At 38.3% G+C, this 20,363-nt stretch overlaps 1 protein-coding gene across 2 annotated transcripts in view; it reads left to right on the top strand.

Moving 5' to 3' along the window:
* TTC17 (tetratricopeptide repeat domain 17) overlaps positions 1–19,660 on the top strand; it is a 55,738-nt gene extending 36,078 nt beyond the window's left edge. Inside the window, exons 17-25 of one of the 2 annotated variants that reach the window (XM_039730966.1) lie at positions 8,408–8,578; positions 8,939–9,189; positions 9,736–9,901; positions 12,165–12,285; positions 12,604–12,763; positions 13,241–13,324; positions 14,805–14,924; positions 17,118–17,261; positions 18,595–19,660. In XM_039730966.1, coding sequence (XP_039586900.1) covers positions 8,408–8,578; positions 8,939–9,189; positions 9,736–9,901; positions 12,165–12,285; positions 12,604–12,763; positions 13,241–13,324; positions 14,805–14,924; positions 17,118–17,261; positions 18,595–18,726 — 1,349 coding nt within the window. In that variant the 3' untranslated portion in view covers positions 18,727–19,660. The other variant, XM_039730967.1, reaches the window with a different exon arrangement.
* The last annotated feature ends 703 nt before the right edge of the window (positions 19,661–20,363 follow it).

Here is a 20,363-nt window from a genome sequence, read left to right on the forward strand (position 1 = left end):
TCATCACAGCCGTCAACACCAGGATTTTTTTTATCCTATTCACAGCAACAGTTCTGCCTTTTAATGGATTTGTGTAGAATGTGCCCTGTCAGGCAAACTGCCAAGCACTTAAAAGCTCTCTTAGATTAGACCTGACCAGTTAACACTGGTCTGCTGTTTGGGTGTGTCAGTACCTCTGCTTTGGTGTCCAGTTAGGAGGAGCAGTTGCATGGATATCTATTCCAAACAAATGTATAAATTGTCATGGATCAAGTCTGACTATGAATCTGCTCTTGCTGAACAGTATAACCTAGTGAAGAGATATACAGATAAACTTAAATACAGCCTATCAAAATAGTTTCTCAGAATAAAAAACATGTAATTGGGTCCCTGTGGTGTATTGTTTAAATCCCAGTATATAGTGCAAATCTCACAGACAAAGTGGTTATCAAGACATAGGCATTCAGAGAAGTGGGAAGCTAACAGTAACCCATGGTGGAGTTACTAACTCTCATAGAGTTCAACTGTGTGATACCATTTCTCAGTAGAAGGTTACTGTTGTACTTAAAGTCCTTTTTAGATGTGAGTTCATAGATACTTAGGATCTGACAGGATCTACAAAACAGGTGATGCCTAGTGTAACAGATATGTGGAAAAGAGGAAAGGTTTGAAAGCTCAAAAAAAAGCAGGCCACTGTAGGCCACTTTGCTTATGCTAGTGATTCTTAAACTAAGAATTGTCTTTTGCTTTATCATAAACTGATTTCAGAATTGTGCTGTGTGTAATGTAATGTAATATTCACAGCAAGCCTTATATTGGCATCTACTGCAGGTGAGTAACAGGCATGTAAATATTAGTAATGTAATATTCACAGCAAGCCTTATATTGGCATCTACTGCAGGTGAGTATTTCTTGTCAAGAAATTAATAAGTAACTATTTTCTTACCTACAGTAAAAAAATCTGGCCCAGGGAGAAGTCACTGAGGACAAGCCCTTTGTCTTCAGAACTTTTATGTGCTTATTTCTCTTGGGTTTTTTTCTCTCTTTCCACAAAACAAACAGAAAAAATCATTACCCTTGAGGCTCAGACTGAAATTCAGACTGGAGGGCTACTCACCTTTCTGCTGTATACATAGGAACAGGGTCCTCTGAAAGAGACATTTTCCAGTCTTCTTTTATTCACTGACAGGATTGGGGGGAAGGGGTCTACATATAGATGTTTAGATGTTTCCATGTTTTGTGCCCTATTCCTGACATCATAGAGTAAGTTTCTGCTTGTAGATGTGCATCATGAAAAAAATAAGTTTCTATTTTAGTGGGTGGAGAGTGAAGGCTTTAGGTAATCAGTCTCTTTGATTTTCCCCTCTGTGATGCTAGGAGGAAGATTGATATTTTCTACTCTGTTATGGAGTAGCCTGCTGAATTCTTCAGGATGTTTTGCATGTATGTCCCTTATTAAACTGCATTGTGTTCTATTTTAATTTCTCTTTAAATTTTCCCATGTTTTATTTATCACTTCTTTATCTTTCATGAGGAAAATTTTTGTTCATCAGGGACTGGTCTGTTACGCAGTGGTGAGATATTTCTCTCAATATGATCAAGAAATCTGGTTATGTGTTGTTGGCATTTGTATGTTTTGAAAGGTTTAATCAGAAATGCTGTGATGAGGCAAAGAGATAACCTTTATAGCTAAGCCAGTTTAGAAGCAGCTATTTTGCTACAAATCAGATTTTAAAACTTCCTACGAGTGAGAACAGTTTTACCATATAAACCTCTTAACTGGAAAACTGTTGATGGGATAAATAATAAAAAAAGAAAGAACTTCTCTATGCTTCATTTTGTGTGCTTTGGTCTACATTTTGATGGCATAAATTATCATCTTGTTTTTTGGTATGCATCAAATGAAAGCTTTTTATGTAGTGTTTTCTTTGACTATTCCTTTATGAGCACACCTCTCATCATCTTTGAAGAAGGGCCACTGGCTATCAGAGGGAGGAATTTATGAAAGTCAGCTTTTAAAATACTTCATTTTGCTTTTCATTATTTGTTTTCGAGACTTCACTTTTTCAATCAGCAGTTCGTCCTGTCCTTTGAAAATGTTTATTTTTGTCCTGTAAATTCTGGCTTTTCAAAGGAGGATTTATATTAAAGGAAAAAGCTAAAAATTAACAAAGGTAAAAATTAACAAAGCTAAAAATTAGTGTCTGTGTGTAGGGAGAAAACACATTAAAACTTGGTTCAGAACTTGGGCACTACACTCCTCATTCTTTTCCAGTACCCATATGGATATTTAACTCCATCAGAGTGAGAACTTAGTGCCATCTGTGTTTTGTTATCCAGAATAGAATCTATGATGATATGTGGGTAGTAGATACATCTTTTTAGTGGTTTATCCAGTGTGTTACAACTGTAAAAGGCATTGGAGGTCCTCTGGTGTTACTGTTCTGGAGCTGAGTCATGCGTGGCTGAAATCACAGTGATTTGTGTAGTAGACCTGGTGTATTTCTCTAGAACTAAATACAGACCTAGCAAACATTCACAAATCAGTATTGCACAGCCAGCTAATTCTAATTGGAACTTCTAGTTTTCTTTTCTTTTTGCTTACCTGCTCTTATCATTTGGTGATCATTTTTCACTAAAAATTAAGTGAATATTCTTTTAGTTGTATTTTTTATGCTTATGTGTGTGGAAAGCAGCAGATGCCTTTGATATTGCTTCTGGAGTTTTAGTGCAGCGTTGTTGTACATTGTTGTTGTACAGTTCAGCAGTTATGGCCTATGGCCTTTTTGTAACATTTTTAATGGCAGTCCTGTTCAGTCGTAAGTGTTCTGCAGTTTCTGCTTTCAGAGCTCAATCACGGGATTCATTTTGAAGTACAAACATGTATTTTTTTCATTAAAACAGTAGAAAAAGGGCTGCATTAATTTTAGAGCAAAATGTAAATAAATCCATGTTAATTTATTATTAAAGTGAGCAAAGCAGCAAGAGCTGCTAAAGATAGATCTCTTCTGTAGTTACTGCTCATCCTACTGCTTTTAAAACTCATGTCAAAATAAGTGGCTTGGATTTTTTCCCTTAGCAAATGCTTTGCAATCAAATACATGTTTATATGTGATTGGAATAACATGCTTGCTGTTAATGTCTCAGAAGATCTTTAGGAAATTACCATGTTCACCTTGAAGGATCAGGGTAATTAGAGTATACAGTGTGTTAATCACCAGTGTTAATGTTGCCATGAAAGTCAAAGTTCATGTTTTTATGTTGTCTAGAGGATGGTTTCTCAAACAGCACTTCCCTGTTGTTAATGTCAGATTAACACTTCCTGGCTTGTTAATGTCAGATTGCAAAAGGTGCAGAAAGTAAGACAGTTCTTAAGGTGCTTATTTAGCCCAAATGCTGATGAATGAGATCCTGGGAGTTCTAGATCCACAAAGCTTATGCTCTTATTCTCTTATTCTAGATTATTTTTGTAAACCCTGGGAAATTGTGTTGCCTGTGACACAAATCATTGAACAAGACTGGTTTCTATAAAAGTGATGGGTGACAATGTGCTGGATTTCAGTTTAATTTCTGTAATGAACATATTTTAGCCTCGTTGTAAATATATGTCAGTCAGGTACTGAGCACACCCAGATTTTTCATGTGACCTCTAAGCAGCATCATTATCCATTCTCATATGTAAATACATATGGTAATACACCACCCCCTTTTACTTTACACCTCCTTTGTCTCTGCATCTGTGTAAGCAGTGCAAAAGTAAAGAGAAGGTTCCTTATTGATGCACTGCTGCTGAGATGTCTGTGGATGAGTCTGTTCATCTGCATGTAGGGATTGAAGCTTATTTCCATTGAGCTCAGTGATATGTCATTCCTGCTGTAGAAAGAAAAAAAACCTGTCTTTACTGAATTTCACTGTGGGGAATACTAGTTTTAAGCGTTCATAAAAAATAAGTATGGAGTTAATAACTCATGGTAGCAACTTGGTTTCAGTTTGTTCTCTGCTCTGACAACTCAGGTATTAGGCTGACTTACATCTGTATTAAGGACAGTTCTCTCTTGGCTGTGTTTACCCATAAAGAGGCAAATTATTTAAGTGACACATATCTCCAGATAACGTGCATTTTGCCTAACCTAATGCAAGTCACTGACTACAGCAGCAGTCCTTGACTCTTGTAATAATTCAGCAGATAATGCAGCTCTGTTTATTCCAAACAGCAGGGGAAAAAAAATCTGTACTTAAATTTAAAATTACTTGACTTTTCGTTCTGAGGCATTATTCTGCCACTGTAATTTCTAAATATGTACCAAAAAAAATAAAATAAAGGAACTAGCCTGTATAACATTAGAAGTTAGGACCCAATAATTTTCGTAAACCTGGGATGTTGGAACATAGGTGGTGGAGTTAGAAATGCCGTAATTTTTTTTTTTTGCAGATTCTGCCCTGACAAAGAGCTAAATGTCAGTAAAAATTTTGTGCTGGCCAAAGACACTTGGAAATAATTTTTTTTTTTAATTTTTTATTTCTAATGCTGTTGATGACACCAAATCATGTATCTTTAGTTGGTATATGGGAATCAAACAATGAAAATATTTAATGAGGCCTCATTCTGTCTGCTAAATGTACCACAAGAAACAAGCAGCTACAGTGGCAGTTACTTTACGTTTTTAGAACAATCAGTGCCTTATTTAATGCTGAGGTTTGATTACTTTGAACACCTTACTAAAGGTGCACCACTTCTGTGTGATACTCTGGGTGGGAGTGTTGTTTGTTCATCTTTCCTCGTTTCTGTACTTCCCATATTTCTCTCCTTGCCTTAGGTGAGTGGCTTTAACTCTGAGCATCTGGGGTCACCTAAGATGACAGAAATTTGCTCTCAGATGAAAAGAAAAACCCAACATATAGCACCAGGAAAGTTCATATGTAATGAGGAAAGTTCATAATGGGTCCCAGATGTGACTTTTATGAGAAATGTGGCAACATTAAAGATGGTTCAGAAAGAGTATTTATTACCCGTTCATAGATGGAGCAACTCTTAAACTTCAGTTACTGCATCGCTTCTCCCTCCTAATATTTCTCCTTCCCTGTGACAGATGTCAGCACTCTGGATGCTTCCCTCCTTATGCTAAGTGGATTTCAACTGAAGAGTTCCTTCCTAAAGAACTTGAGTCTGACTTTTTGTCTAGGGCTTTTTCCACCCTACCAGCTGCAGTAGTTACCACAGCTTCAGTGGACATTTGAGAGGGCTCCTGAAAATCATGAAGGTGGTTGATATTAAATGGGATGGATAATCTAGCAAATCTTTGCTAGTTTGATTTGTGCTAAGGCTGCACAGGTGTGTTCACATTGGCCGAAAAATGACAAGTTTTAACAATATGAGAATAAATAATAAACAGTACTGTGCACCTTTAATAAACAGTACTGTGTTCCACTTTTAATCCAAGATCTCAAGGCTTCAATGTCAAATACAGAGTTTGTATTTGCTTTTTCTCCAGAGGATTTCCTTTGTAAATTAGGAACTACTTTGTGAGTTTTTTCTGCCAATTTCTACGTTAACCTGATACAGACTGTTTGTGTTATTTGCATGATTTAAATAAAGGCCCAGACACTTGCTTATATCATCAGTATGATTTTTGTTTTTCTGTCTGGAATTTAGTAACCAGGTCTCATAATACATAAGGTAAGGCAGACTCTGATCCACTTCCCTCTGAGCTTTCTTAGCTCTACAGAATCAATGGGAAGAGTGACAACAGCTGCTCTCAGAAAATAAATGAGCAAGTAGGTGATCCTTCTGTAGTAAATTTTCAAGGTGAAACAAGCTGAACTTACCAAGTACAATGCAGAGATTTTAGACTTCCAAGTTTTGTAATATCACTGTGTCAGGACTTTACACCTAAAACTCACATGTGCTAATTTAGACAGCCAGAATATATGTGCAATATGAATAATAAATAGCTGGGCATTTGAGGTCAGTGGTCAGAGGTGCTGTAAGTATTGCAGTGATACAGCCAAAGTTCTACAGACAGAGAACATGCCTGGAGTTTGGGGCTGTGTTGTTCCCTTGCTGGTCTCACACACTTCCCCACTGGACTTCCCGTTGGGTTTCAGGCATGTGGCTGACAGAAGCTGTGAAGTTCTGACTTGCAGTGTTTCAGTACCACCAGCTTCATGGTTCACTCACTAGAGATCCTCAACTTCCATTGGTTTTTCAACTACATTCGGCCAAATTTCAGACATTTTTGTCTCCAGCAATATCAGACAACTGAAAGCAGTAATTTGAAAAAATTAGGTCACTCAGGTTTCTATATATAGCAGCTCTCAGATCCCAAGAAAGCCAGCACAGTCATCTAGCCTGTTTTTAGCTGTCAGTGTTTGTAAATTAATATTAACAGAGTTGGTGTTAAGTAGAATTTTAAGTACCATCTTTTTTTTTTCTTCTGCTTGTGCTTTCCAGCTTTTTAAATTCTTTTTGGCAAATTTTTTTTCAGTCAAAAATAGTTGTCTGGGTTTTTGCCCCTCTGCTTCTTTCTTTATACTAATGATGAGTGGATCTTCAGCAAAGAGAATTGTGGCCATCACATTTCTGAGAAGCACCTGACTTGCATTGAAATCAGGCTGGGTTAATGTCAGGTGGGGGCAGCTTAAGTTTTCTGTGTGCACCATTTCTCATAACAAAATGTGAGGCTCTCCATATATTGAAGTGATTGTTTTCTCTTTTTCTCTTTTTCTCTTTTTTTTTTTTTATTAAACCAATTTGTTTTTTATTGGCAGAATGGGAGAGATGGACAGGGGATTGGAGAAAGAATCAATGACTGATAGAGTAGAAAAGGCTGAGTATAACTGGATGGTAGATATTAGAAGAGTTTATGAAGTTAACTACTTCTTATTTATTTACTCATAGCATTGTTTGTCTTCTTACATACAGCAGAAGAGGTAGGACAAGAAATAGTTTTCCCAAAAGATTTATAAATCAAGTTTAGTTTGTTTTATTTTGGTCACTCACACAGAGAAAATACTGGTCTGTTTCTCCTCCAGATATGACACCTCAGTGTTCCCAGATGGAGAACAGAGAGCTAAAAGTTGTAGTTTCACTTTGCAGAGAAGCAGTGGAACAGGTTACCCTTATGTGAGAGTTAGAACTATCCTCTCATCCCACTGGCCTGATAAAGGTGTAAAACCTAGAATTATCCTTTGTAACATAGGATCATTGTATGAAATAGAAAGGGGTCACTGATCTGCTTTATTCATGTTCTTGTTATTTTATGCTTCTTGGTTGAAAATATGCATGAAGAAATACAATTTGCAGTCAGAGAAGGTGGAAAGGAGAAAGTACTTGAGAATCTAATGCATTTAATTTTTCTTTTATTCAGCTGTGGGCTTCTTAATTCATTTGTTCGTGTATACTATTTTCACTCACAAGTGATTGCAATAAAGGAAGGAAGGGTTTTAGAGCAGTAGCTGTGTACATGTCTGTGTCTCAGCCCCATAGCTGCACCTTGGGGTTCAGGGCAGTTCCATCCTCTCATGCATGTGGAGAATGTTGTCATTAGCTGTATTCCCTAAGCACCTCTGGCTGTGGAAAGTAATTAGTGTTAGAAAATTGGAGATATGTAGTTAAAATTAAAAAGTATTGTTACAAAGGTGCAGGTGGCCACCCTTTGAAGTGTCTAAATGCTTATGTGGCACTAAAGGATGCTCAAAGGCTACTGTTGCAAGTGTGTGCTTTTTTATTTCTGCTTATTACTGACTCTGCATCTGTTATTCCTGGATCTTTGCATTTGGTGGAATGTGAACTTGTAACCTGAGCTAAAAATTATAGATGTTAAACTTTCAGCTATATAAACTTCTGATTTTTTTTTTGCACAGATTAATGCTCTTAGCTTTTGTCTTTCTGTTTCATGGGCTAGTCATACCAACATGCTGTCTGTTGCTGGCATAGAAGGTCAGTCTGACATTCCCACATCAGTCTGCCTTGGCCCTTTTTCTCTTGCACGTAAGCATGGTGACCACTGTGGTGTCTCAAGTGAAAATTCATGTGACAGGCAAACACCTCATATGATGCATTGTCACTAAAACCTGCTTGGGAGTGTTCATTGGAGCGGGCACCAGCACACAGTAATTTCTCATCTCCTGTGCAACCTTCCCTTGAAAAGTAGCTGATTTTTCTTGCATTGGTAGTTCACAGCATATACCTAATAGCATAGTTTCCTATAACTCTTTTACATTATCTCCCTTGTCAGTGAGCAGATCAGTTTTTTAATCACTGAATGAAGTCTTTCATACTTCATAGAATTATTCTTCTAATCCATAGATTAAAAACTTAGAAAATCCACAGAAAACTAGAAGATGGTAGCTTCCACAATACAGCTTCTGCACTTGTATCCAGGAGGAGCTTTCTCTCATGGTATATCATTAAATTTCTCTTTTTCAGGCCACTGTCATGAGAAAAATCCAGATGGCAGTTACGGCAAGGAGAAATACTTTGATGACCACTATGAGTCAGCTACAGCAGTGACAGAAGGACACTCTGAGGGAGGTACAGAAGACCCAGAAGTCCTTACTCAAAGTTCAGCAAGGGATCCCTCCTTCTTGAGACTGGAAAGTAAGTCAGCCTTACAAAGTCAGTTCTGGTAAATAAAATTGTTTCTAGATTTTTCAGAAGAGCTGTCTATTTTCCACTAAGAAGCTGTGTTTTCCCCTCTCTGTCCATAAAATAACAAGTAACCCGTGAACTAGTTTCACTCTCTTCACCAGTCTTCTCCAAGCACAACAGGGATGCTTATTTGTGGTGAGGAGGTCTGCATTGACTAGTTCTCTCTTTGTGCAGTTTGCAGTGAGTAGTCAGTAATACTTGAGTTGTGCAAGTGGAAAAGTCGGGTCACAGAGAAAAGATTCTTTTTGTACAATTTGTGAAAGCACAAGGAAAACAATTTTTGAAGTTTTTTATGGTACTCCCTCTTAGACACAGTGACTGCAGAAAGCAATGATTCAGAAGGAGTGGAGGGTTTAGAAGACGATCAGATGTCTGAAGAGATGCTGGCTTTGGTGGATGAGTTTGAAAATTCTTGGCCTCAGGAAGCTTTTGAGGGGGCACTGGAGGTAAAAGGTCGTCGGATGGACTTGCAGGGAATCCGGGTCCTGAAGAAGGGATCTCAGGATGGACTTGCTAGCTCCTGTTTTGGAGACTGTGGTGATGATGATGAAGCTGAATGGGTAAGTTTGAGTTAGTTTACTTAAGTCCTGTACTAAGTGTTGTGGACGAGGGAAAGATGAGAACAGTTCGAGGGGTTTAGCACTGAGAGATACAGAACTTCCCCTATGAGCCTAAAAGATGTAGTCATTGATGGCTGGTGTGAAATGAACAAGTAGCTTCAATCCACCACCAACTTCTTGCTCACAGTTAAAAATAAAAATATAGTTTAACCAAAAATTGTAGTTAGCATGAAAACACGGGAATCCCTCTTGTCATCAAATTACCAGTAAAATATATTATGAAAAATGCCTTTCAGTTCTCCAGCAGTTAAATTGATTTTCTCTTGTGTTGGAGGTCAGAAGTTGCATACTTCATTTGCATGATGTGATCAGTGAAAGGGAGCAGGCTTTGAGAATGAGTTGAGATGGGGAGGAAAAGAGGGAGACAAAGATCTCATCTGTAACATCTTTGGGTTAAAACAAGTAGTGCATTGGGCTAAAACAAGTAGTGCAAAGCAGTCATGGTGTTTCTCACTGTTAATCTTGCTAATACTGTTCTTTTGGTAGATCACTTTTCAGGTCAAACGTTTAAAGAAACCAAAAGTTGAAAGCTTGGATCTTCAGGAACCAGTTGGGAGAAATGTGGAAGAAGGAACTAATGCAGAAAATGAAAACTTTTACCAAACTGCTCTAGAGATCAGTGGACCAAAGATACCTTCTCCTGGACCAATAGGTAACCTGAAATTTCTAGAGAAAGCAAATCATTTGCAGCTGTTGTATTACTGTGGTTTATTTCCTTTGCACCTTTATATTACACTGGTTTATTACTGAAAATAAGCATCACAAAAACTATGTAATGATATGGCCCTTCTAGATGAGTACATGAAAAGACAAGAAATCTCTTCCATCAGCACCTTCTTGATGAAGTGCAGCCTAACTTTGTGTTGAATGAAAACTTCCTAGTTAATTTCCCCAGAAGTTCTGGGGATGAGGTGGTGAGAGTGGAGAATGAAATAGGTAGATATTGTGAGTAGAAGTTGTAAAACAGAGAGGGGACTTGGGTGATCTCTTTTGATAAACTGAATGGGCAGAGGAGTTAGTTTATCAGGATGCAGAATAAGAGTTTGTACTGACTTCTGGTTAGCAGAAGGCATACAACTCAGAGCTGAAAGTTTAGTCTAATAAAAACAAAGTAAATAAATCAAGTGTTCTTCTATAATTATTCAGTAACATTATAAGAGAAAACTTAGAGACTGTCTTCCAAAACACTGTAGTTACAGAAGAGTAGACTTCTGCACCAACACAGATGAGATTTTGAGAGGCAGATGGAGTTTTTGCGAGTTGAATAAGAGAAATTGGAGAGTAATCTGTTAATATGGTGCCAAAGAATAAAACCAAAGTAATTGACCCCTATACTTCTTGTTTTGTCTTTCAATTGAGCTAAAATCTTAATGTTATGGGGCTGATGTGTAAGCAAATTCTAGAGTGCATCTTAGTCCTTGATGATTTGATGACCTGGAAAGTGATTTCACATTTTGAAGGCTTTTACATTAAATCTTTAACAACCTCCTTTTTTAGCAACTGACAAATGTAGGTTATTGAATTAAATTTTAAAATGAGGGGGTCAGGAATACATGAAAACAGACTGTCATTTGTGAGCACACCCCTGTCCTTACCTCAGTGTTTATCCTCCTTCCCTCTGAGTTACTTTTGTGGCTTTATTACATAGCATCCCTCAATTGTAAAGTAATCTTCCCAACAGTCCTGTGAGGCAGAGTCTGCTGGCATCCTCTTTGCAAGAACTAAATCATTAAAATTTAAGTAACAAATTGAAGATCACCTGGGGAGTTCTTAGTAGAACGGAGGAATGATGGTATCTGTCTTGTGTTTCACTCCTTCCCAGACTACTGAACTGTCTGTAGCATTTCCATACCTCTTTATGTGCTTTGCTGTTAATGCCAGTAAGAACTAGCAGTCAGATAGTTCACAGTGGTGGTGATGAGAACTGATCATTTCCATTTGTATCTCAAAATTAATTTCCCCTTTATTACAATATTTTACAAAATACATGGTATTAGAGGCTTTTTCGTTGTTTGCAAAATATGATGAAGTGGTTTACTGTAACTTGGATGAGAAATAGGCATTGCATCCAAATGGGCAAAATTTCATGTAACTAGAAATAAATACTGAAATATTGTCCACATAGCTGGTTTGATAGACTGGCACGTTTTTAAACTTGGCTTCCCACTGTGCAAATCTACTTCTGTAGTGATTTTTTCTTATGTTCCAAATAGTTTGGACATTTTTGGTATGAGAGGAGAATGTTTTCTGACATTTAACACAGGCCAGTTTCCTAGGACTTGATACAGTATACACCAAATCTGAGGGAAAGATTTCAATAGGCTTTAGTTTAAATGTAAAGATACCTTTCTCTGCCTTGCCTTGCTCCTCTGCAGAGTGGGAGAGCTAAAGTGTAATTAAATAGTTTCAGGAAGGTTTCTATCTTGAGTGTAAGAAGACGGTAAAAGCCACTGACTGTCTTAGGCAATACTCATTAAATTGTATTTGCAGTATTTTTCGCCTGGAATTGTCAACAGATAGACCAGTCAACTTTTATTAGTTTTTAACTGTAGCTGTAGAACATTAATGATGACTCACAAATTTGGCTTAAGGACATTTAAGTAGAGACATTACCTGTAAACGAGATTGGCAGTTGTTCTTAATCTGTAGTTTTGGTAAAAGTGTAATGAAACAGATTTGAAATTTCATCTCCTAATCTGTCTTGTGCACAATCTGGTTCTGTCTGTGCATGCTACCAGTCCCATTCAGTCCATTTAAATTTAGGAATGTTCTTAAAGAAATGTCTCTGTAAGACAGACTTTTATAGTGTAGGGGATGTATCCACTGGCATAGAGTATTTTAAGAGTCGTTGTACTGAAATAGAATGTCTTTGTCCTTCCAGTAAGTTTCTTCTATTTTTGTTTTATTTTCTCAAGGAAAAAGGCGTGACTACCGTAGCCTTGGCTGGCCCAGCCCTGATGAATGCCTGAAACTCCGCAGGGTAGAGCTTACAACTGTAGCCAGCACGTGGCTTGCTGTTTCTGCTAAAAACATTGAGTGAGTATCTTGGATATGAGCCCTAAGTAAGTTACTTACACAAAGCAGGACAATTACGTGGTCTTCAGTATGTGTAAACTGAAGATTTTATGTTAGTAAGAAAGAACTTCCAGGATTTCTAAGTTTGAAAGCATCATGTGGAATTTCATCAATTAGACTTGAAAAGTACAAGTGCAGATGTAAGATCCAGTTTCTCTTGCTTCTTGAGCTACTCAGATGAGATTCTGCCAGGTTCAGGGCAGTTTACTTTCACTAGAGAGCTTTCTAATGACTGTTCTGTTCTCTTAACTAATTTGACTTGTTTTATGACATTTGTAGCATTACAGAACACATTGATTTTGCCACACAGCTGCAGGAACCAGCCATGGAGCCCCTTTGTAACCCAAACCTCCCAGCCAGTATGCATACTTTGGACCACCTGCAAGGTGTCTCTAGTCGGGCCAGCTTGCATTACACTGGAGAAAGTCAGCTGAAAGAGGTATGCCAGAGCTGAAGGCCGTCACACAAAAGTGGCCATACTGTGGCAGATTCAAGGTGCATTTAGCTCAGTGCCTTGTCTCCAGAGATGACTTTCAGTGAGTGAATGCCTGGATAAAACTGTAAGAACAGTGCAGCATGAAGTTTTACCAGAATGCTTTCCCAGCCATCTACAGTCTGCCCTGAGGGAAATCCTAAAACACCATTAGTGTCTCTGTATTTATAGCTCTTTGTGGATGAATTAGTGAAGGTAAAGTCCAACTCAGCATACTCAGAATTTTTAGTGTTCTAAGTATTCAGTGCCATGGAGTTACAGCACTGTGTTATACAGATAGTATCAACCCAAGATAGACGGTTATGTTTAGGTTGAAGCAGGCTACAGCATTTGGAAAACGCCAGGCAAAAAAACAACCAACAAGCAAGGGGACATCTCTTACGAGGTTCCAGCACCTAAGCACTTTTACTTCCTCTTCCATAGGTCCTACAGAATCTTGGCAAAGACCACTACTCGCCACAGTCACTAGAACAAGTTGGTACTCGAATAGCCAAAGCTTTGGAAAAGGTATGTGTAAAGGAGACGAGAAGTCTGGGCTTACTGCTCATGACTGGCATAGTGGTCAATCCGGTCTGCAATCGTTTGTCTGAAATCCTACTCAAGGAACGTATTAGTACTTGGGCTAGGGATTTGTGTCTATTTAGCATCTGTAATGCCCTCACAGGTATTTTGTGGAGGTATATCTTATGCTTATACCATCAAGTGTCTTCTGTATCTCTCTGCTGAAACCTTAGCTTGTCTAATGTCCCAGTGTTTCCTGCCCTGTAGTGAGCAGCATTGCTGATTATTGATTTATGAAATGATTTCAACAGTTCTCAACCCTCTTCTTTCTCTTTATGCTACATTGACTTGGAGCTTATGGAAAGTGGAGTTAAGCTATGTCTCCCCTCTCCAGTAACACTCCTCCTGGCATGCTGCTGCCAGACACCTCAGAGGGGCTTCCTGTTTCAGCCTGCTGCTTCTCCCTGGTGCAGTGTTGGCCTGAAGTGTCACATGGGTTCAGGCAGAGGTGTGGTACCATGTGCAAGCCTGCACTCCCTGTTCTCCCCAGAGAAAGCCAAGCTTCTAGCTAAAGGACCTCAGCTGTGAGCCCTAGGATGAGAGGATTAGGGACATATTTTCACAGGATCCACGAAGCAGACAGGAATGTCAGGGATTGCTACTCTGTATTTACAACTAGTAGGGACAGTATCCCAAACTACTGTGGAAAAGAGGGCTCAATGAAAACAGTTTGGTGCCCCTAGCCTGTTGGACCAAAAGCTGTCTGAGGTAGTTGCTGTGCTTTGAAATTATTACCAATATAGCTTTGTCCATCCCCTGAAAGTAAAGACATTACTCTTTTCATCATATTACAAGAGTTAGTTTCTTTTCACTTTAGATGTATACTAGCTTTTTTGCTTCCATGCTAGTTTCCCCTGCAGAAACCAAGATTTATCCAAATTAGCTGAATATTTAGTGCAGAGATTAGAAACAGAATTCTCAGTATTTTCCTTTGTAACACAGGGCATGGGAGTCAGCCAGATAGAGGCTGGGCTTTGGCAGGCTTCTGGACTGAGCTGCATCCCAGGGCATCCTTTCTCTTTCCAGTGACTGCAGGGAGCCTACAGGTCCAATCAGCTAATTTAGCTAAGTTTTTTCCTTCATGTTGGGTAATGTGTGTGCACATATAGATGCTCAGCATCAGAGAGCTGGTTAGAAGCTGTTGTGGCTGCTGAAACTCTTGTTGCTGTTGAAAGCTATTTAACTGCTGTTCTGTTCCTAAGGAAATGATGTTGCACTTGGAATTTGTTTCATTTGGCAGTCTCATTTACCTTGCTATTGCATATATGTTGTCAGAAACTTTTTGCTGCTTTGAAATAGTTTAATACTCTTTTAAAGCGTAACATCCCCTACCTCAGTTTCTCAAATAAATTGGAAGAGTGAAATGTAGGAAGAGTATTCACTACCGGTGTATACATGACAATTTTTTGTGTTCTTCTTTTGCCAGAATCAGACTTCATGGGTCCTCTCTAGCATGGCAGCTCTTTACTGGAGGGTGAAAGGCCAAGGAAAGAAGGCAATTGACTGTTTACGGCAAGCATTGCACTATGCACCCCATCACATGAAGGTGTGTATACGTGTGTGTGCCCTCTACTCAGGTGAAAGAATGTTTTGCTTGTCACAGCAGAGCTTTCACAGGCTGTTGTGAAGGCCAACACTGTATATCAGGTGTCTGTAATGTATTAGATATTAGCTGGTTGAGGTGAAAGATTTTCACCATTTGTTTAGTATGGACTGTCTCTTAAAAAAAAGCTAACTGCAGAAAAGGTTCAGTGGAATTTCCTGCAGTTCCGTGGGTGTGACACCTCCTCTGGGTATCCCAGACTTGAACTTCCTCCTGTTAGGACTTAGAGTCTTCATCAGCCTTTGTCTGAACAAGTGTTCTAATCTAACATGTGAGTGTATGTTTTCTGGTTATGCTTTTAGTGAAGGAAGTACGTCTTCTGGTTGTGCTTTTAGAGAGGTTGGGAGGTGATTATCTAAAGGAATTACTTAAGTGCTTGAATCTTAAGCGTTTGGGCTGTGAATCTCAGTTGTACACTAGTCCTTGACTTTGTGCAGCAGTTCTTTGCTCAGGAAAAAAAAAAAAAAAGCAGTACTTTGGACACAGTCTTCTCTTTAGTGTTTCAGTTGGCTGAAGTGCTCTGTACTCTTCACCTTGCCAGGTGCTATGCTGAGCATTGTAATGTCTGGTCTTAAACACCAGGCTCCCCCTTGCAAACTGATAAATGCAATACAGGCTCCTTACTCAGCATAGCAGATTTTTCTTTTTGACCTGGGCAACAAATTGTACAGCCTGGAAAAATGTAAATTCCACTGGAATCTTGGTCTTCAACCATTCTCTGAAAATTGCGAGACGAAGTAATTCATGCTTTCAGGATATTATTAGGAGGATTTAGCCATTAACAGCAGAAATGCCTCAACTAAGAAATGCACATCCCCACTGCACATTCTTTGTATGTTTCCTATAATTATATTTATTTGCATTATCCATTTAAAACAAGGTTGGAACCAAGACCTAACACATCCAGCTTTTGTTTATTTTCTTGTGTTTCCATGTAATTGGTTCCTCAGGAAAGGAGTCCTGAGCTGTGTGATTTGTAAGGGCCAGACTATGGTTTGGAAACTACAGTTGTCAAGATTATGGTGAAGTAGTGCTTTTTTCTGGAAGTATGATATCATGTTGTTTGAGATTGTATGACTCTCCAAATTTGTGTCTTTTGTCCTCCATATTGAAGCTGCCTCTAGAGAAAATCCTGGATCTTGTTTGTAAAGACAGAGCTCCAACTTTTACTCAGACTTAGCACTGAATTAAAAGCTATTTTGTGTATTTTGGTTTATCCTCCTCTTTGCTTTTATGCACTTTGGCTACTTTCACTTGACTTTTCTCATGCAAACAAAAGGTAATTAATTTTCCAGTGAGCTTCTCTTGTGATTCTGACTTCCATAATATCTGCTTTGCAAACATGAATAACTTGGCCAGCACAGATATTCCTTGAGATGTGAAGGTCAAGGAATTGGGGATCACATACAGAACGTTTATTGTCCTGTTGAAGGCACCTAAGCCTCGGTACTAAGCAGTATTTTGTGCTTTGAAAGTTTCAGGCCCAGCTCCCAGAGAGTCTGTCCTGGCTGCCAGGGCTCTACAATTTTTTCAGTCAGACAAGGTCACAGTCTGGAAATCCAGGAAATAAAGAACATACCATCAGTGTCTAGCTGAGAAAATTTTATTTATAGCTATTACTCAGCATCAGAATAACAATTCTGTGGCAGAGGCAGGACAAAAAATGATGCATCTGTTGCACTAATGGTTACCCCATGTTTTCTTCCCTGCTGTCCCCTTTGTTCATATTCCCTTTCCTTTTATGCAAGAGCTGAAGGAGGGTATTCAAAAAAACCAGCTTCTCTTGTCTCTAAAGAGTGCACCTCATCTTTGGGGAGAAAATAGTCTAAGAGCTTCTAAAAACTAAATGAACATTCAGTTAAGTGAGTTAATTTTTGAGGGCTTTTTTCTATCCAAGAGGAATGTTTGTCACTGTTGTGAGTGGATGTAGATGTGAGGGTTTTTTGTTTGTAACTCAGGCTGAAATGCAGTTTTGTATTAAAATAGGTCTGGATCATTATTCTCAACATCAAAAGAGAGGGAAGTGGGTAGGAGCCAGATGAGTGCGATTTGGTAGTGGATTCTTCTGTTTGTCTTGCTGATCCCGAGACAATTGCAATGGAAAGAAACTGTTTGTTGCTTGCTCTTCTCCTCCAGGATGTACCACTAATAAGCCTAGCAAACATTTTCCACAACGCCAGACTCTGGAATGATGCCATCATTGTGGCTACCATGGCAGTGGAAATAGCGCCGCACTTCGTGGTTAACCATTTCACGCTGGCAAATGTCTATGTAGCAATGGTGAGTGTGCTGTTGCCCAGCTGTGGCTGTCTTTGGGACACTGTTTACATGTATGTAAAAGTCTTATTCTCACAAATAATTTTGAAGGACCAACGTTCAAGAAATTGGGTATGATCATAAAGAATTAGTATCTTTAGAAAGACGACTTCTATTATTTATTTTACTCCTGTTTTTTGTTTAGTACTTTTAAGTACTGAACATTTTTATAAGCTGGCTTAAGAATGCCATGTGCAAAGCTTTGTAAAGACAGGAGCAAACAATTGGTAATTTGTGTTGTCCACCTATCTAAATACAAGATATTTTATAATACTGGAAAATTAATGATGAATTTGGTCTCTATTTTGAAGAGCTAAGCTTGGAATAATAACGAAAACCCAACTCACAGTTGTGGTGAACATACACAAGGGAAGTTCATTTTCAATATCTGGACTATCAATGCCCAGTATAATTTTCAGATTGAACTAAAATTTCTTTATACTGTCTATATATACTATTAAAATACACTTTTTTAAAAAGCAAGATTTACAACTCACCTTCATTTAGTTAGTCTTTATGATATGGCCAGAAATTCATATTATCTCTACTTCATAACTAAAGTTACTGAGAAAAGGAACTTACGAGAAAAAAATAAGTGATGAAACGGACAAAAAGCCCCAGAATGTTTTGGGTGTTTTCTCCTCTCATTTTTCCTCTAATACACTCTCAGATATTGGCATGCTTTCCTGGTTAATAAAAAAGCAGGGTGGCATAGGTAATGAGATTTCACCTATACAAAAACAGATGCTATTTCCACATGAATGCTTCTAACTACTAGCCTGGAGTTCAGCTTATCAATTGAAATTGTCTAGCTATTGTATGCTATTTAAGTTTTGGGGGTTTTTTGTTCAGGTTTACACTTTTTATTGAGTAATCTTTTAAAAATAATTTCAGGTTGTTTCTAAAAATGTCAGCTTTTCAGAAAATGTGATGGTTTTGCATTGTCCATGATTTTAAAGCTTTGATCTACTCAAATTCTGACTGAAATCTGTTTTTAGAAGTTATTTTTACAGCAAGAATACAGAGGTGTACTATTAAAAAGAAAACACAAGAACATTGGTCAATAATTCTCAGCAATAACTCAACTCCTTTCCGTGCATTATGCAGAATTGAGTCATTAGCCCAAGAAAATATCAGTTATTTGTGGGAGAAGAAAAAAAATCCTAAATCACAAGGATTGGTTTTGTTACTTCAGTGCATATCATGCTGCACAACTGGTTGGGATGGGAAAGGCATAGAAGATGTGTTCACTGTTTTTAGAATCTGACTCTTTGCACTCTGGTTTCTTTCTTCACAGGAGGAGTTTGAAAAGGCCATGAAATGGTATGAGTCAACACTAAAGCTTCAGCCGGAGTTTGCCCCAGCAAAGAACCGAATCCGCACCATTCAGTGTCATCTACTTCTGAAAAAAGAGCGACGGTCTCCTTAGAGATCAGCATCTTTCTCTTTTTTAAAAATGTCATTATTCTCTGTTCTGCTCTTAAGTGTGCTAAGATAAATTGATGAATTGAAATTTTTAACAAGACTGTTAAAAAGAGATGGGATTTGGATCAAGGGTTCTTTTATTATTTTTTTGTCAAATAGAGGAGCATCTTTGGAAAATATATTTCACAGACCATAATTTTAAAACATCCGTGTAAATATTAAACAAAGAAACTTCCATGAGTCCATGACCACCTGTAACAGGACCTAGGCACTGTCAGTTTTTCCATAATGCTCAGATTGGCATCAGCATCCAAAATAACTTGCTTCATGTCTTATAATCTTAAGCCAATGGAAATGCAAAGCACACAATTGTACCAAATAGTAAGAAGAGATAATCAGCAATCCATGTGAAACTCATGCTTTGTCCAGTCTTGTTCACTCCATACCACATTACCTGCTTTTTTGGAAGGAGAGGAACAGACTTTTAAATATTTATTAAAAAACATGAGAAACATGAAGCATTTTTGGAATTCTTCATTTCTGTTGGGGAATAAGGAGGAGGTAGCAGCAGGACCCTAAAGTCAAAGTAGTTTTTAATCATACTTGCAGGAAAAAAAAATTGGTAAAAATTCCAGTAAGATGTTTTATATTTGTCTATATATTCATAGCCCTCTGCCTCCCTGAGTGGTTGATTTACTAATTCTTTGTTCACTGTATTTCTAGCCGTTTTGGAATAAGGTGCAAGTTTATGCTCACCCTGAGCCATACTTTCAGCTGCCAAGGAGGAGGAGGTACATGGTGTCAAGGTGTCAACAGCAAAAAAGTCAGGTGGAAGATTTCCAAATCAGTTCCGTCTTTGGTTGGTGGAGGACATGATTCTCCAGAATCAAAAAGGGCACATACTTGAAATAAAATAAATTGTTTATGAACAACTCGCAGCTTCGCTGTACTGTGTGTGTCATGCGCCACTCGCGAGAGTCCAGGTTAGTCTGGAGGAGCTACAGCCTTTCCTTGGGAGCAGACGGAGCTGGGAGCCAGGAAAGCCTTTGACAATCCTGATCAGCCAATTATTTCGTATGTACCCTTGAAAAATTCCTTGAGCCGCTGTGTCTGACTCTGTGGCAGAAGGAAATAAGGAAAAATTAACTAACTCAGCTGTCATGTCAGCCACTCTGCAGCTTCTAGTGTTAAACATGCTTCTTTGTGATTCTTTTTAAAGAACTAACAATGCTTACAAACTTACTGCGTGTTTTTTCTCCCCCAATATTTTTCCTGTCTCGTTGATGCAAATTAAGAGTAAGTATGGCAGTGGTAGAAACTATGACATCAGTGTAATTTTTATAATACTGGAACTTTGTACTTCATAAAAGGATCATTGAATATTTTTGTATATGACTGAAGATGAGCAGTTCTAATGCAAATTTTACCTCTGTTTTATTGCAAGTAATTTCCATTTATCTAGGAGTCCTGACAGAGGTATGAGCAAGTGCTACTGTTGGGTAGATTTGTATTAAAAGTGTGCGAACCTGTCAAATTTTTGTCAACAGAGTCAACAGCATGTCAGATTTTATGCTCTTCCCAAGGCTGCTGGAAGGCTGAATGTTGTTGGCTGGAGACAGGCATAACTGTATCTCTGTGTAA

The sequence above is a fragment of the Passer montanus genome, unplaced genomic scaffold (genome assembly GCF_014805655.1).
Source record: "Passer montanus isolate IOZ18808 unplaced genomic scaffold, ASM1480565v1 scaffold75, whole genome shotgun sequence".
NCBI lineage: Eukaryota > Metazoa > Chordata > Aves > Passeriformes > Passeridae > Passer > Passer montanus.